This window comes from Zingiber officinale, chromosome 6B (genome assembly GCF_018446385.1).
Source record: "Zingiber officinale cultivar Zhangliang chromosome 6B, Zo_v1.1, whole genome shotgun sequence".
Classification (NCBI taxonomy): Eukaryota; Viridiplantae; Streptophyta; class Magnoliopsida; order Zingiberales; family Zingiberaceae; genus Zingiber; species Zingiber officinale.
Window position 1 is genome coordinate 136,335,297 of NC_055996.1, and position 18,290 is coordinate 136,353,586.

General features: G+C 38.9%; 1 protein-coding gene and 1 pseudogene across 1 annotated transcript; one reads left to right on the top strand and one right to left on the bottom strand.

Moving 5' to 3' along the window:
- The first annotated feature begins 1,516 nt into the window (after positions 1-1,516).
- On the top strand, positions 1,517-12,504 carry LOC121989760 (annotated as a pseudogene).
- A 1,139-nt stretch (positions 12,505-13,643) lies between these two features.
- On the bottom strand, positions 13,644-17,324 carry LOC121989761 (protein unc-13 homolog). The gene is made up of 5 exons (XM_042543990.1): positions 16,617-17,324; positions 15,611-16,504; positions 15,068-15,529; positions 14,811-14,997; positions 13,644-14,736 (listed from the first exon to the last, which is right to left on the bottom strand). The coding sequence occupies exons 1-5, from the start codon at positions 17,139-17,141 to the stop codon at positions 13,709-13,711; spliced, it is 3,096 nt and encodes a 1,031-aa protein (XP_042399924.1). The 5' UTR covers positions 17,142-17,324; the 3' UTR covers positions 13,644-13,708.
- Between the last annotated feature and the right edge of the window lie 966 nt (positions 17,325-18,290).

Consider the following 18,290-nt stretch of genomic DNA (forward strand, 5'->3'; position numbering starts at 1 on the left):
ATATACAGATATTAAATGAAAAAATAAAAATAAAGATGTATGATTTGTAATGTAGGACTCACAAAAAAAAATTATATTGAGATTTTTTGATTGTGGAGAAAATAGTAGATTTTTTTATTTTTGATGTGACATTGATGTGGCATATTGGAAACTAAAAAAAATTTATGAAGAGGTTTAACTATTGGAGATGCCCTTATCTCTAATTATAATTAAAGTTGTTCTAAGTAATTTCAGTTAATTATTATAGTAATTTTGGATTAAAATTATTTTAGGCTGTAGATTAGCTCTAATTAAATTAGAATAGTTTTATTAATATTTAAATAATTTTTTATGGCTGTTGAAATAATTTTGACTCATTTTGAATAAATAAATTTGCGAGTCACAGTCAATGAAGCGACGTTCAGATTCTTTGTTGACGTCTTCGATGACGCCAGCACTAGATAACTCGCGCTAGTAATGGTTGGAACGGGAAAAAACATCTCACGAAATTTTTTTTTATCAATTATTAGAATAAATTTAAAAGTAAATTATAGATGCTTGGTAATAACTTGGATACTCTACTAACAATATAATCCCGGGGATTTTCGTAATGATCCGTAAAAAAATTCGGATCGGATTAATTATTTAAAGATTAGTTAGATTATTATTTTTATAATAATTGAATTATATATCCTCAAAAGTTGATTCATCCCGGCCGTCCATTATAACTTACTATCGATATCTAGGATTTTTTTTTCATTCACATGACTTGTAGGGTTATAAATGAACTAAATGTTCCTGAATAAGTTTGGTGTTCGACTTGGTAATAGTTTATTTATCTTTATTCAATAAACATAAGATTAATTAAACAAATAAGCTTGAATATCTCGTTAAGCTAAACAAACAAACTTGAATATATATATATATTCAGCTTGTTAACGTTCGTAAATAATATTCGTAAACAACGTTCATGAATAATGTTCACGAATTATATTTATTATTAAAACTCTTTTCAATATGTTAAATAAATAATAAAATAAAATAAATAAATAAATTTAAATTATCAAGCTTAATAATCAATCAATCAACTAAACAAATAATTTTGAATTGAGAGCTTGATAACATCTAAACGAACCAAGCTCAAACCAAGTTCAAGACAAGCTTAAATTAAGAGCTTGATGAACCAAGCTCAAGCCAAACTTCAAACAAACTTTAAGTTCATAAAAAATAAATTAAAATTAAACTTGAACATTCTTATCAAAAATTTGATTCATTTTAAACTCGATTCGATTCGACTTAATTATTTTATCAAATATGTTTGAATACTCCAACGCGACTCGACTCGACTCGACTCGACTCGGCCATAATGACCTGCATTCCTTACCCGCTTTACGGGCCACGTGTTGGTGTTCTAGTTAATTTGGTGGAGCAAGGGATCTGGCCTCCGATTTGGCGAGCTCAGATGGTCCGTAATCCCTAGTCTTTGTTTTTATCCTTTGGTAATTTGTACGTCGGATCTCCCTTGGGTTTGCCGTCAAGCCAGGCGGGTGCAGCTTATTTTAGCCGGATTTTGATCGCAATGCAATCCATCCGATGTGCACATTGTGGAAGGAACGGGCAGGGATTGCGACCACAGCATCTGGACTCCGATTTGGGAGTGTACAATTTCCATTTGAATTCGAGAACGGCCGGCGGAACAAAGGACTGGACTGGATGAATGAAAAGGGGAGCGATCAATTTCTATGGCTGCCTCTGGAAACGAGCATCTCCAACTTCGATTTGGCTTACTTCACTTTCTTCTTCGTACTCTGCCGGTTTTCCAATCGATTTGGTTATCGGGAGAGCCGCCCTCGTCGTCGCATTGTTTGGGTATCGGAGATCCGGTGAGCTTGCATTTCTTGTCCATGTTCATGTCATTTGATTCGTCGGGTGAGGGTTTTATGCACGCTGACATTTTTAATTTTTTTTGTGGTTGGTGTTGGAATCAGTGGAGAGCCGACATGGCGAGGAAGATGCTGATTAATGGGGAGCTCGACAAAGTTGGACAAGAAGACAAACAGTACGATTTCGACTTGTTCGCCATCGGGGCTGGATGCGGTGGTGATCTAGCCGCTCTGACGTCTGTGTCATTTGGAGCCAAGGTCAGAATGACTCTGCTGTCCTGTTTGACTTTCTTATTCTTGTTTTTTTGGTCGTTTTTCTGCTTTCAAAATGTTGTCTTTCCTACTGAAGGCATGGTGTTATCTTTTTCGCGAAATTATTTGATTTAAAACAGTATTTTGATCGATGCCTTTCCTGGTCATCTTATTATGTGAATTGACTTAACTTGGTCTCGTGCCTGAGTGAAGATCCAAGTAGCTGCGACCACTTTGTTGTATGGCAATGCAGATTACTAACGACTTATCTTTGACTATTTGTGATGTTTATCCTCGGAACTGATTTGTATAGTTAAATTTGTTGGCTTTGTTAGTTTTTGCACCAGATAAGAACTCGTACATAGGAAAACAAGAACAAAAAAGATCTAGTTTCATCATGAGCATGACATAGATCAAAACATAAATAAACACAGAAGGAACCTGATTGAAGAGCCATTATCCTTGTCCTTTAGCGTCGCCTAGAAGATCCTAAGGAAAAAAGAAAAAGTGGAAGCAAACAGGGAAGACCTTCCTTGGGTGCTAGCGTTGACGGTGCCGAAAAGCTCTAGGTCAATGGGGAAGCCAAGAGCTCCGTCAAGATTACCCTAAACCCTTGGAGGCCTCCCTTTTATATAGGAATCCAATCCGTTATCAACCCATAGATGATAATGGATTGGGCTGGATTCTACACATTGAACCCACATCCAATAATCCGAAATCCAATATACATAAATTAGATCACTTTAAAGGATTCGGATTGTATTCACATGCTCAACTTACAAATAAGCCCACCTAATAGGGATAATTAAATCCAGCAGGTTTATGTGAGTTACTGAGTTAGTTTTTATGCCAGAGTTGAGTTTATTTGACATTTCTGATTTCAGTTTCGTATGCTGCCATCTTGTTACAGACACCTTTTTAGCTGGACTAGCAAATAATTGGCTTGTTTATTTACCTGTTATCTTGCTAATGATGATGCAGGTTGCTATTTGTGAGCTTCCATTTCATCTCATCAGTTCAGAGGTCACTGGGGGAGTAGGTGGAACGTAAGTTTGCTTCTTTTTTATTTATTTATTTTCAGTTTGGTTTGGTTTGGTGACGCTATTGATTTTCAGTTGTCTACTATACATCAACATAAAATGTTCCTTTATTGTTATTTGATACTTCCAAGACCTAGTATGCAGACTTGTAACTCTCTTTATAATCTTAAGCATGGCCATGAAGCTGAAGCTTTCTTTTTGATATCGGAATTCATGTTATTATGCATAGATGTTTTTGGATCTTGACAAGAGATTCTATGTACTGATATATCCTGGAATTTTGGGAATGATTGGATTCGCCTCCGATTTGAATTGAAGATTTGCTTGTAGGTCTTTTCTTGATAGTTAATTTGCATTTATTGAATGTTTGTTTTGTACCTGTGTCCTGAATTTATATTACTCGGTCTGAATTTATAATAACAATGGATTCCTACAGCTACATGAGACATTGGTTTTGCCATATATGAAAAATAGTACATTGTTTGATAAAGATCTGGAAGTCAAGTATCCATTTTTTACTGTCTATTTGCTGTTGATCTTACATCCATGTTATGAGCTTCAGGTGCATTATTCGTGGATGTCTTCCTAAGAAGCTATTGGTCTATGCTTCACAATTTAGAGATGAAGTTGAGGTATAATCTTTACCCAAGATTCCACCTACTATTATTTATCCACTTTATCAGAGAGGTTTCGTATAGTCTTCTAAACCTTCAATCAGATCCTTTCACCCTGCTCTCATGGTAAATTCATTAGGTTGGCTGTGTTGGTTGCTACTCGGAAAACCTAGAGGTTCCACTGTACAAAAATTTTGTACAAAGGTCTGAACCTTTTCCTAGCTACCATGTGTTCTTTTAAATTAAATTTTGGATCGCCTGCGGAACTTAACACGTTTGATCCAAAACTTAATCTATTTGTTCTTTTAGGTTTTGACTTGGATCTCCTGCGGAACTTAACACGTTCGACCCAAATCACCTTAAGTTATTAATTCCATTAAATATTAATTTCCATAATTGGTTCCCAGTACTGACGTGGCGAGGCACACGGCCTTCTTGGATATGGGAGCAACCACCACCGACTAGACAAAACCTTTTATAGAAATCTAATATTTAATTTCCTAAAATAACTTTAGGTTAACCAAAAAGAACAATCAAATCACAAGGAAAAGAAAAAACAAAAGAACACAACATCGAAAAACATATTCGAAATTCTAGAACGTAAGCCTCTTGTATTTGGTATTATTTCCATAAATAACTAGTATGATGCGGAAAGAAAAATTACTAGTTATACCTTGTAGAAAAACCTCTTGATCTTCTACCGTATTCCTCTTCTAACCTCGGACGTTGTGTGGGCAACGATCTTCCGAGATGAGAAACCACCAAGCACCTTCTTCTTCTCCTAGCTAGGTTCGGCCAATCACAAAGAAGCTTCACCAAGGACGAAGAACAAAACACCAACCAAACTCCAAGGGATACAAGCTTTCTCTCCTTCTTCTTCTTCTCCAAGTAGTATCCGGCCACCACAAGAACTCCAAGCAAGAGATAAGTTTCGGCCACCACAAAAGAGGAAGAAAGGAAGAGGATGGCCGGCCACAATAATTTTCTTCAAGGATGAAGAATTTCGGCCACCACCAATGCTCCAAGGGATGCTAGAGACGAGACTTGCTTTCTCTCCTTCTTCTCCTTCCTTGATCCGGCCACAAACAAAAGCTCTACCAAGAAGATAGGTTTCGGCCAACAAGAGGAGAAGAGAGAAAGGGAAGGGCCGGCCACCACACCAAGGAAAAGAGGGAGGAAAAATAATAGAGGTTATCCCCAAGAAGGCACCCTCACCTCTTCTTTTATATTCCTTGGCCTAGGCAAATTAGGAAATTTAATTACAAAATTTCCTTAATTCTTTTGCCATGTAAAGAAAAATTATTTTAATTAAAACAATTTTCTTCTTTTAAAAACAATGGCCGGCCACTTTAAAAAAACAAAACAAAGAGAGTTTTAATTAATTAAAACTTCCTAATTTGTCTACAGAAATTTTATAAAAAATTTCTCCAATAATTTTTACCCCTTTTATGATTGGTTTATAAAAAGAAATTTCTATAATTTTAATTTTTCAACATGTGAATAATTTATAAAGAAGAGTAATAAAATATCCTTTCTAATCTACAAATAAGGAAAGAGATTTAATCTCTTTCTTTAATCTTTTGTAGAGACTTATAAAAGAGATATTTTAATTTTTAATCTCTTCAATAAATTATATCTTTCACATAAGAAAATTTTAAAATTAAAATTCTTTTTAAATTAAATAGGGCCGGCCACCTAAGCTTGGGTTCAAGCTAGGGCCGGCCACCCATGAACCAATGGTTTGGCCGGCCCTAGCTTGATCCTCAAGCTAGCTTGGCCGGCCCCTATAACATGGGTATGAAGGTGGGTATAGTACTCTATAAATAAGAGGCTACGATAGGGACCGAGAGGAGGAATTGGTTTTGGTCTCCCGATAAAATTAAGCATCCCGTGTTCGCCCCGAACACACAACTTAATTTTATCAATAATAATTCATTCCACTAGAGAACTATTATTGAACTACCGCACCAATCTCAAATTACATTTTTGGGCTCCTTCTTATTATGAGCGTGTTAGTCTCCCTGTGTTTAAGATATCGAATGTCCACTAATTAAGTGAGTTACTGACAACTCATTTAATTAATATCTAAGTCCAAGAGTAGTACCACTCAACCTTATTATCATGTCGGACTAAGTCCACCTGCAGGGTTTAACATGACAATCCTTATGAGCTCCTCTTGAGGACATTATCAACCTAATATCTCTAGGACACAGTTTCCTTCTATAATCAACAACACACACTATAAGTGATATCATTTCCCAACTTATCGGGCTTATTGATTTATCGAACTAAATCTCATCCATTGATAAATTAAAGAAATAAATATCAAATATATGTGCTTGTTATTATATTAGGATTAAGAGCACACACTTCCATAATAACCGAGGTCTTTGTTTCTTTATAAAGCCAGTATAAAAGAAACGACCTCAAATGGTCCTACTCAATACACTCTGAGTGTACTAGTGTAATTATATAGTCAAGATTAACTAATACCTAATTACACTACGACCTTCCAATGGTTTGTTCCTTTCCATCATGGTCGTGAGCTACTGTTTATAATTTATAAGGTACTGATAACATGATCTTCTGTGTGTGACACCACACACCATGTCATCTACAATATAAATTAATTGAACAACTACATTTATCATAAATGTAGACATTTGACCAATGTGATTCTTATTTCTAGATAAATGTTTATACCAAAAGCTAGGCTTTTAGTATACACTCTAACAGGCTGACTGTCTGCTTGCACAATTTTTATCTTGTGTCTCAACATATACTTTCATTTATTCATCATAATGCTGTTTAATTTTTAGCCTTGAATTTCTCTTACGTTTAAGAACATATATTCTGATACATTTTCTATGAAATTTTGGGAATAGTGATTCAGAGACAGAAAAAAATGAACCAAAAGCTTCTGAGAACAATTTGCGTTTATAAAAACTTCTAAGAACAATTTGCATTTATGCTCAAACTTTCAATCATAGATGCTCTCTGCTTATTAAGTCAATTAATAGAGAAAATAAAAGAAAAGATTTGCATAACTTTCTTTATCAGTTGTTATCATAGACCTCTGGTCATATTCATTTGCAATTTCTTCCTGAAAAACACTGATGTCGGACTAGGTAATAGTTATTGTAGTAGCCTGGTTGATTTTGATCATTTTGTTATTGATATCAGGGCTATTGTGACATAATAAAAGTCATTTCTAAGTCAATATTTTTAATCAACTGCAATCTAGATTAGTCTCTTTTGAACATGTGACTTCAAACATGTTCAGCTAATTGATTTAATGGAAGAGAGTGTTAAAAAGAAAAATAAATATTGAAGCTTAGATATTAGGAAAGAAAATTCAAAATTAAATAGTTCAAGTCAGAAAAGAAATGAGCATATCTAAATAATAATTTTTTTGCAAGTTTGTTTTAGATATGTTGATCTATTATTCAATATAGAAAAAGTTATCGATTAACATATCACTAATACTTAAATTGAAGAGGAGCTTCGGAATGCTGTTGGATTGCCATACGCCCCTTAGATTAAAAAGATAAATTTATAAGGCTGATATAATCAATCATACTTAGAATGTTGGGCAGTTTGGAAACAACATTTAAAAGAGTAAGTAAAGTTGAGAATGCTAAGAACAGAAATTTGATTTTATACTTTTGTTCTTTATCTAGGGAAAGCATCTTTAAATGCCTGGGAGACCATAAATTTATTGTTCTGATATGTTCTTTGACAAATGATGACTTTGTATCTGTTTCATCGTTTGCTCTTATAAAAAAAATTTGACAAGAACAAAGTGTATTCCCTTATGTCATTGTTATGGAATGTAGCATGCAAAAGCTAGTTAATAGTGTACATGAGATCCCTGCTATTATTGCTGATTTGTCTGAGAAGGTTGTTTTTTTACTACTTTGAAAGTTTCTCACATTCCACAACATCATCGTTATTAATTTTGTACTCTCTGGCGGCATATGGAAACATATTTTATCTGCTTTATGTTTTTAATGGTAATCTCTCCTTGCAGGATTCTAGAAATTTTGGATGGGGAATAAATGGCGAAATTAACTTCAACTGGAAAAAACTTTTACACAACAAGGTCTGTAAGACACTCAAATATTTCTCTTCCAATTTGCTTTGGTTCTCTATTCCCTGATGATGCGATTGCAACCATGAATGTAGAGATTAATTTGGGTCAGTTTTCAGATTTGTATCTGTTGATAATGTCCATGCAGATTAATAGACTACTAGGCAACAGAAATACTTTGGGTGTCAATCAATAACTTTTTCTGGTCATAGAGTTGAGTAAACGCTTGTGGTATCTGCTTTATGTTTGATGGTTTATAGTAGATTCCATATGGAGCTATTTCAATAGCATTTTCAGTCTTATTCAGCCGTAATTAATGAGTAAGATTAAGCTACTTGGCTTTTGAAGGTTGCCGTTGTTATATTCAGTTGTGCATTGTGCCTTTTCCTTTCTGTGTTTCCTCCATTTGGTGTTTACCCAAATAGAAATCTTTCCATGTTTATTTCATTTTTACCCTGAACTTCCTCTTCTTGCTACAATCCTGTTACTACTTCAGTTTGTAACTAGTATTTCTGTATTATTCATAATCATTTTGTTTTATATTAACTCATTGCCATGCTATCAGTTATTATCATGTGCTTATTCAGCTGATTATGGCTACTAGGAATTTAGATGAACATGCTATTATGCACTTCACTAGAACCTTTTAATTAAAGTATTTGATTCATGACTTGCCCTTATCCTCTGCATCTTATGTCAGACACAAGAAGTTATTCGTTTAAGTGAAAAGTATAAGCAGTTGCTACCAAATGCTGGTGTGACAATGATCGAAGGTGAGGGGAAGTTAACAGATGCCCATTCAGTTGAAGTAACAGAACCAGATGGTACAACAAAGAAATATTCAGCCAAACATATCTTGATCGCAACTGGCAGTCGAGCGCAACTTGTAGATATTCCTGGCAAGGTTTGTGTAGCTATATATATTTCTTTATCAATTTGCAAGGTTCCATATTATATATAGGAAGTATTACTTTGTAGGTGATAACTATTGGATAGGGGCTTACATATACTCTACCTACTTTCATATCAGGAATTGGCAATTACTTCTGATGAGGCCTTAAGTTTGGAGGAGCTACCAAAACGTGTCGTGATACTTGGCGGGGGTATGTGAAAATGTTATACGATCTTGCTAATATTTTCTAATACACTGGATTCCAAATTTATATTATGGGTTGCAGGTATATTGCTGTTGAATTTGCTTCAATATGGCAGGGAATGGGTGTAGAAGTGGATTTATTTTACAGGAAGGAACTACCTTTGAGGTGACATGTTAGGATTATTTTCTCTGTGCTTAATCTGCTACTTATGTGAATCTTATACTACACATAAGCATGATATGCATTATATTCTTGTTGCTATCTGTAGATGAGTTGGTCAATATGTTGAACTATACAGGGGCTTTGATGATGAAATGCGGGCTGTTGTTGCAAAAAACCTTGAAGGAAGAGGCATAAGATTGCACCCTGGAACAAATTTAACTGAGGTTCATTTAATTTTATATCTATGGAAACAAGTTTAAAATATTATCTCGCTCTGAAACTATGAAAAAATTCCTCAAATTATTTTTCTATTAGTCGCGGAAAAGTGAAGATGGGATAAGTGCTTCGACTGATCAAGGAGATGAATTCACTGCAGATGTTGTCTTGTTTGCAACAGGTAGGCTGTTGTTTATTTATTTGTTTATAATCTCGCATTAATGCTGAATCTTCCAGATTTTAGGAGGTAAAGCAACTAAAGCAAAGAAATTGCTTTTTGATTGGATATAAATGCAAACTTCCAGCATGTATTCCACATCGATGACACGTTAAAAATCTACTACTCTTTTCATTATTAAAAAGCTTTCCTATTTTTTTTTTTAATCCTACGTTATCAAATCATACATTTTTATTAATTATTGATTAGTAAATGGTCTCACACACATACAGTATGGATCTTCAATGTACGATTTTTAAAAGGCTTGTAAAATGAAAAAACTCTCAAACTATTGTACGTGGTTTTTGTTTTAGGAGTAATAGTGAAATTTTAAAATTATTTTTTTTCCTCACAATTGAGAATATGGGTGGGCCCACAAACAAGATATTAAATGAAATTATATATAATGATTTTTAAATAAAAAAAATAATATGATTGAAAATATCTCAAGGGAAACCTTGCCCCCACAATAATTCTAATTTTTTTCTTGCTTCTTTTGATTTCACAGACTTCTCATAAACTTTGATTGAAGATACCTTTATAATTTTCCCATCCGTCATAATTTTTTGGACAGTTATGGTAGAATTATATCTATGCAAAGAACTATGGTCTCCACGCATATCCCTAAAAGCGAGACCAGATCTCCTGGTTCACAAAAAAGTGGATCAGGAGATGGACCATTCGCAATTATGGCCAGATCGTTGCCTCGATCTAGCTGCAATTGGTGGCGATCCCTCCTTAGGTTCACCGTCCCCGTTAAGTTATAGTTTAGGTAGGAATGGGCGGCCGGAGGTTGCCGAAAGTGGGCAAGTGTCTAGGTGCGCTGAGATGGGGGCGGCCTATGGGTTGCCTCCGGCCTCCCGCTCCGACTCAAACTATAACCTGGTGAGGACGATGAATCCAGGGAGCAATCACAACCAATTATAGTCGGATCGTGACCACGATCTAACCGTAATTACGAGTAATTTATCCCTGATCCACTTTTTTACGGACTAGAAGACTTGCTCCCCTCCAAAAGCATATTGCAATCCGTTAATGCAATTTAGTTTTCACTACAAGTGATATGCTTTGCTTAAGTGAGGGCTTGGAGCCTCGGCAGCATATTTTATTGTTTCTGACAAAACTGGTTGGTTGGTTATCTGTGTTTCTATGATGTGGGTACTTAAACGACTCCTTTTTCCAATTTTTTTCTTACACATTTAGTGTATATTCAACCTTAACATGGCATAGCATGACTATTCCTTCTTATCATCATGGCAAAATCTGAATATCTAATGTAATATTGGGAAATACAGGTAGGGTTCCAAACACAAAGAGGTTGAATTTGCAGTTCGTTGGTGTCGAGCTTGACGAAACAGGAGCGATCAAGGTTTATTCTTTGTTCAACACATCTTTCCACTGACTTTGTGAACACCTATATCAATTTTATGGGTATTTTTGATTCGGAACCCATAGCTGCTGCAAAAGTTATATTTGGGGGTTTTGCATCATAATCCTTAGATTCCTTTGCGCTAATATTTGACAAACATTGGGGCATTCTTAGGTCGATGAATATTCTCGCACTTCAGTTCCCAGCATATGGGCTGTTGGTGATGTGACAAACAGAATGAATCTGACCCCTGTGGCATTTATGGAAGGAATTTACTTCTCTGTAAGTCTCCATTTTGCATTTTGCTGAAGCTTTTTGTTTGATTATATTAATTTTGACATGTATAACTGATCTGCTATTTTATAATGCAGAAAACTGTATTTGGAGGACAGCCAACTAAACCTGATTACGTTAACATACCTTGTGCTGTCTTCTGGTAATTTTACTTTTTAACTTTTTTGTGCAATGAAATCACTTCACTTTCCCAATACTTCTTTTTTCATCTAAATTTTGGATATGACATGATATGGGGAACGTTTACAGTTGCATCTGATATTATTTCTTGGAACTCCTTGGTTCCTCATTTGCCTGTGCCAGTTCCTACAATTCAAATTTTTTATAGAGTAGTTCCTCACTATGCCAAAACACTTGACAAGATGTTCTTCTCGTTTGTTAGCATACCGCCGCTTTCAGCAGGTAGGTCTCAGTGAGCAGCAGGCTCTGGAGCATGCAAAGAATGATGTTCTTGTTTACACATCTTCCTTCGATCCTATGAAGAACACTATTTCCGGGTCAGTAGAGTTTCTCTTCTGCTAGCGAGAAAAGAAAAATGCCTGTATTTCATTGTATGTCACTTTTAGCTAGCATCGAAGAACAGCCAACGGTAAATAGACGAAACGATAGTGATAGTAAACTACAGTAAAAGCCTGGTAGATTTATTTAGTTTTGATTTATTTCATGTTTCAGAAGGCAAGAAAAGACACAAGATCATGCAGGTACACTCAACTAAGCACAAAATACACAAGATCATTTTACTGAACTCCTATAATTTCCCCAAAATTTGCATTTAATTTGATTCATTTTTGTTTCTTCCTAAATGCATTTATGTTCAGGCAATTGCTGGCGCGCTCAAATGCGGCACCACTAAAGAACAATTCGATAGCACGGTGAGACGTGTTTAAAGTCATTGTATTATCTAGAAAACGTCCGTGGGTGAATAAGAGGGGCTGATGCGATTTCTGATCTATCTGTCGTAAAATAAATCTATCCATTTCTTATGAGAGATCCGAACATCTAGTGTTCATAGTTTAGGGTTTAGGAATCCACCCTTCTGCATCTGAGTTCTTCATTCTACCGCAGGTTGGAATCCACCCTTCCGCTGCTGAAGAGTTCGTGACGATGAGGTCTCTCACAAGGCGTGTGGCTGGCTGTTGGAACTGAACCAAAGACCAACTTGTAAGTGAACAAGTTTCTATTCTTCAGAGCCAAAAGAATAAAATATATTGATTCACATGGCATGGCTCACTTCAGTTCAGACACCACTATTAAGAATGCAGCATATTGAATCATTGGCATGGTTTCTAAATGTCAGTATAATAATTAATTGTCTTGTATAAATATAATTAGTAGGTACACAACTTTGAAGACTTGATGATCAGCATCAAAATGTGTATTTCATTGACCCCCACCACAAAATCTTGTTCGTCCCCAATTTAGTCGACTTCGATTCGTTAGCTAAATCCCACTACTCTAAGGGTGCGTTTGGTTCGGGGTTATTCTTGATAACCTTGGTTATCCATCCAAGGTTATCAACAAAAACCTTGTTTGGTTTAGGTATTTGATGATTCCCAAGTAATATTTCATGCCCGACACGTCAGCAAAAGGGTCATGCAACCCGGAATCGGAAAACCTCAGAAAGCTAAGGTTTTTCTTGATTCCGGGGTTAACTAATTTTTTTTTACCAAAAATATCCTCCGATAAGAAAAAACATGGAAAAAAGAGAAAATATGTAAAAAAATAAAAAAAAAAAGTTTTAAAAAATTTAAAAATTTATTTTTTAAAAAAATAAATAATTTTAAAAAATTAAAAAAAATAAAATTTTAAAAATAAAAAATAAAAATTTTAAAAATAAAAAATAAAAATTTAAAAAATGTTTAAAATTTAAAAAAAAAATTTAAAATTATAAAAATTTTAAATAATTTAAAAAATTTTATAAAAATTTAAAATTTTAAAAAATAAATAAATAAATAAAAATAAAAATTAAAAAAATGTAAAAAAATATAAATATAAATAATATAAAAATATAAAAACATTAAAAAAATAAAAAAACACATAAAAAAGTAAAAAATTATACCGGAAAAAGAAAAATAAAAAAACATTAAAAAATAAATAATAATAATAATATTATGTATAGTTGGTTTTGTAACTAAGGGTAATACGGTAAAATATTAAACTAGGGTATTCATTAAAACCTTCAAACAAACAAGTTTTTGTTATATTACCTAAGTTGAACCAAACAACATTTAGTTATGTTTTATTCCCTATAACCTTAGTTATGTGATTACTTGGTAATCACATAACCAAAGTTATACATGATGACTTGAACCAAACGCACCCTAAGTAGTCTTCATTCATCACCGAACCAATTCTTCGCAAAAGGACCACTCAGTTCCTCCTACTCAAATTTTTTCTTTGATTTTTTTTTTCTCTTTTTTTTCTCCGTGACAGATAAAGAAATAAATAAATAAATGCCATCTACAATTTTTTTTTATTTATTTAATTTCCTCGCATCATTTCCTCTTCGGCAAATCGAACGCCTTCTTCAAGAACCGGTTGGCGGCGTCGTCGTTTCGGTGGCACAGCACCCTGAGCACCGTGTTGGCGTCGGTCCTGCTCCACCGGCCGGTCGTCGGCGGCATAGGCACCCTCTCCATGGACCTCCCCAGCCCGCTAGCCTCGCAAGCCATGATAGTGAAGTCCTCCACCAGCTTCTCCGTCTGCAGGCTCATCAGCGCCACCACCCCCTCCAGCCCAGCCGCCTCCTTCTGCACCACCTCCTCTGTCACCAGCCCCTCGCCGCAGGTGCAGAAGATGCGCTTCAAGTTCGCCAAGTCCTCCATCACCATCCCGTAATCGGAGTGGTAGAAAGCCCTGGCGGGGCCGCCTGCGAGCACCACCAGCAGGAAGGCCTCGAAGGAGGCCTTCATGATCTCGCGCACCGCCAGAGGCTGCGCTCGGTCGCTGAGCACGGTGACGAGGAGGGAGAGGTTCTGCTTGAGGGAGCGGAGGGTGGGTCGGATGCGGGACTCGCCCACGCCGCCGACGTACAGGGAGTCGTAGAAGCTCGGGGCGGAGTCGAGGAAGATTAGCCGGTGGGCAGCGACCTCGGCCACGTGGAGGATCGCGGAGTGGATGGCGGATCGGGCGAGGTCGAAATGGGTGGGGCCGACGGCGCGGCGGCGGAGGGGGGTGCGCCGGGGGGTGCGCGGGGAAGGGGAAGGGCCTGGCCGGGAGAAAAACGACAAGGACTTGTCGATAGAGTGGAGAAGTCCGAGGAGGTAGTGCAGGGTGTTGAGGCGGACGTAGAGCCGCTGGGTGCCGCGGCTCACGGTGGGGCGGGGGTGGGTAGTGCCGTCGCCGGCGCCGGCGCCCTTGCGGACGGGAAGGAGGTTGGGCTTCATGCCCGACTTGCAACCGATGAGGCCGGGGTCGATGCCGGCTTTGCACGGGGTGGCCGCCTTCCACAGTAGGAGCATCATGGAGTCCTGATTGCATCTCGTTAATGGCGGAAGGGCAGGACTATAACTCTGTTTCGAACCTGACAGACCACCATTTGAGTTAACAGACCGAGATTTCATGACAACAAAAAAAAAGAAGCGAAAGAGGACTGACCGCACGACGCAACGAAAGAAGTGTAGTCCTGAATCAGAGAATCCAAGCCTTCAGCGAGCGTCTGAGCAAGATCATCCCTCCCTCCAACTTGGATCTCGAAGAACTCATCCACTGTCACCTTAGCCAGCTTCATCAGATCAACTGCCGATTGCGCGTACGGCTCCGTCTTCGACTTCGGGTTCCAACTCTGTCGTGCATTTCGAAGATCAACATGATAGAAGTAGGAGGAGGATTCTTGGAGTATCAATTAGAGTTACCTCAGTATCTTTAGCTCTGGTAACGCACTCCCTCCCCATCCTCAACCTCTCATCTATCCAGTTCCTCAAGAGACTCACGATGATGGAATCCACCTCGTAAGGAACCATCTCCCTCAAGATCATCTTTGCTTCGGCCTCGGCATCGGCCGACTCCTCCACGGCCATCTGAACCAGCATCTTCTCCAGCTTCCCTGCGATGTGCAGGACCCTAACCACCTCGTTCGTCAGGCCTTCAATCCGAGACAAATGCTGCTTTAGCACGATGCCATAACAAGTGTGGAGGGTCACCAGGGAAACAGCCACAGGAACCGGATGCCATCTCTTGAGTATGCAACTGTAGTTTTCCTTCTCGAACACAGCCAAGCTCTCCACTTCCTTGGCGAGATGGACCAGCGTATCGTTCGGGTCCTCGTCTACTTCGACCACCATGCTATCGAACTTTCCGTTCCCATTCTCGAACACCTGAAACCAAGTAGTAGATAGAGCCTCCGTAAACCGCCATGGCTAGAGGACTCGAAAGAATTTGCAGTAGTACTTGCTAACCTTGGTGAAAGCGCTCTTCAAGGAAGACCTTACGTACTGTTCGACGCAGCTTATCGATGAGAATTTGGTGGGAAACAGAGGCGTGCGCTGGGGGATAACCCCGGCATTAATTCCGTTGCTCGAAGCATCTTCGCTGAGTATTTGCGAGGTGAGGAGCGCCAAGCCGAGCACATTCTCCATCACCCCGACCGTGCCTTTGTCGTACCACTCGTGGTACTCGAGCAGCCGCTTCTCGGCCCACGCTTGCATTGTGCCCAGCGAAGCTGATAGGACTCGCACGTAGCCGGGCTCTCTGTCTTGCCTCTTGGCGTCGTTGGCCACCTCGACGAGCATGGCCAGCGTCGCGGAGATGAGGTCGGGTTCCACTTGCCCAGTGACTATGTACTGCTCGAACAGGATCCAAGCGAAGCACGCGTTGTGAACCATCCGGTTGATGCCGAAGGTGCTCCATGTCTTCTTGATCAGCTCGAGAAGCTCGTCTACTTCGTCGAGCACCACCGTCTCGTCTCTCCGGTCGAACACGGAGCGGAGCAAGGCTAAGTAGAGGTAGACGTTGAGGGGGTAGCCGTCGGCCCAATGGCACACCTCGCCAGGAACTCCATTGGAACGCCAGGCGAGGGCCATGACGGAGTTGCAGAGCGTGCGCATGGCTTCCGAGTTCTTGCCGGTGTCGATGGGCTTCGCGGCGCTCGATCGGATGACCTCGGCGAATCGAATGGCCGCGGAGTTCATTCGATCCAAGGGGACGGAAGGGTGCAGGAGGAGGCCGGCTTCGAGGATTTTGAGCTGCCGGCGTTGCCAGTGGTGGTACTCGTTCATGTCACTGAAATCCGAGGGTTTCAAGTGGCGAAGGAGCTCCAAGGGAAGAATGATGGTTTCCGCTTTTTTCCCGCCCTAATCGAAGAACAAAACCGATGGGTGCCAGATTAGGTTCGATTAGGTTAAATCAATCGACGACGAGGAAGGAGATTAGGAAATTTGGGGGATCGGGAAGGGCGATGGGTACCTGACCGACAACGGTGCGGACGAGGGTTTTCCGGAGGCAGTTATCCCTGTGCTCCGTGATGCCCAACTGCTGCCGCATGATCTCCGCGGAGGTCATCGGCCGCTGCCTCAGCTTCCCCGAGGACGGCCCGAGGGTTCCTCCGCCTCCACCCATGGCGGGCGACATGGCGGGCGACGAGAGGTGCGACATGACCCGCATCGGGGCGGCCCGCCGCGTGCGAAGCCCTAGCGATTTCTTGATCCGGCTATTGACGGACATATTGGCGCCCCCTCCCGCGCCGGCCGCGATGTGGGAGGAGGCCGGGGAGCGGCCAGCTTGGTCGGCAGAGGCATCGTAGTTTCCGGATCGGCTGCCGATGCCGGGCGCGGATCGGAACGCGGTGAAGAAGATCTCGTAGGCGGCAGCGCGGAAGTCGTCGCGCGTGAGGTCGTCGAGGCGGCCGAAGGGCCATTCTAGCGCGGCGCCTTCCTCGTCGGTCTCCTCCGCAACGAAGGGGGAGACACCGGAGGGGCGCCGGCGGACCATGGGGCGGCGGCGGCGTCAGGCGAAGGGGAATAGGGGTCCCCTGGTTTTGGGTGGTGGTGGGTGGAGGAGGAGGAAGAGGGCGTCGTTGGGATGCCAGGGACAGAGGAATTGGACGTTGGAGGTGAGGAGAGAGAAGAAGGAAATGGAATCGAAACCCGAAACGGTAACGCGCATCCTAATTCTCCTATTGATATTTCTATTTTTTGATCTCGTATTTTTTCTTCTCTCATTTATTGTTATTTACTCTTATTATAGTATTATTATGCGTCCCGTACAGCGACGAGTCGACGACTCGACTGACAGATAGTGACCGAAGAGATCCACGTCTGCAACCGAGAGCCAGATGAATGCCACCGTGGCGATGAGACCCGAAGGGAAACTGATCGACGTGGCATTCCTCCTTGTGGGGGCCCAACATTTATCCATGCAGATGAGAAGGCCGTAATTGGATAAACAGTCGTATGATGAGGTGGCGATATTGCTTGAGAAAATGAAGCGAGAATTTATCCAATGAAATAAAACCTTTTTTTAACGATTTAAGTTAAATAAAATTGAGCAACCAAGATTTAAAATTTATTATAAAATTATTATAACAATAATTTTTTAAAATAATTGTTCGTATAAAAGCGAATAATTTATTTTAATATGCTATAAAATACTGAAATAAGAGTATTATTACTTTGATATTTTTTTTTATAGAATTTAATAATTAAGGATACTTTTAAATTTTACTCATACGTTTAACCATATTTTACTAAGAAGTTCAGTATTATCCATTTTACATATTAAATTTTAAATTTTCAAAAACACATGACACTTCCCCGGTATATCGTATCTTTCTTTCCATATTTAAAAGTTCTTTTTCTTATGTTTATTTTTTGAAAAAATTATCCTAAAATCCTGTCCTCTAGGGAAAAAAAATTATTTTCATTCTCTAACCAAATATAATAGATACTAATTTATCTAATTGTCCTTCATATTTTAGGTATAAAAAATATAAAAGAGATATAATTCCTCTTAAATTTAGTATATTAAACTATAATCTAATATATTTTTAATTAAATTGAGCATGACTCTAGTCATGCTTAATTAAATGTAAAAATATATTAGATTTTTTTAAAATTACACTCAATTGGATCAAAAATATAC

Excerpts from the sequence above, each read along its gene's own strand:
- LOC121989761 (XM_042543990.1), bottom strand. The coding sequence starts at position 17,141 with ATGGTCCGCCGGCGCCCCTCCGGTGTCTCCCCCTTCGTTGCGGAGGAG. Across the intron at positions 16,505-16,616 it reads TCCGCACCGTTGTCGGTCAG|GGCGGGAAAAAAGCGGAAAC; the intron begins GTACCCATCGCC and ends TTCTTCGATTAG. Across the intron at positions 15,530-15,610 it reads TGAAGAGCGCTTTCACCAAG|GTGTTCGAGAATGGGAACGG; the intron begins GTTAGCAAGTAC and ends ACTTGGTTTCAG.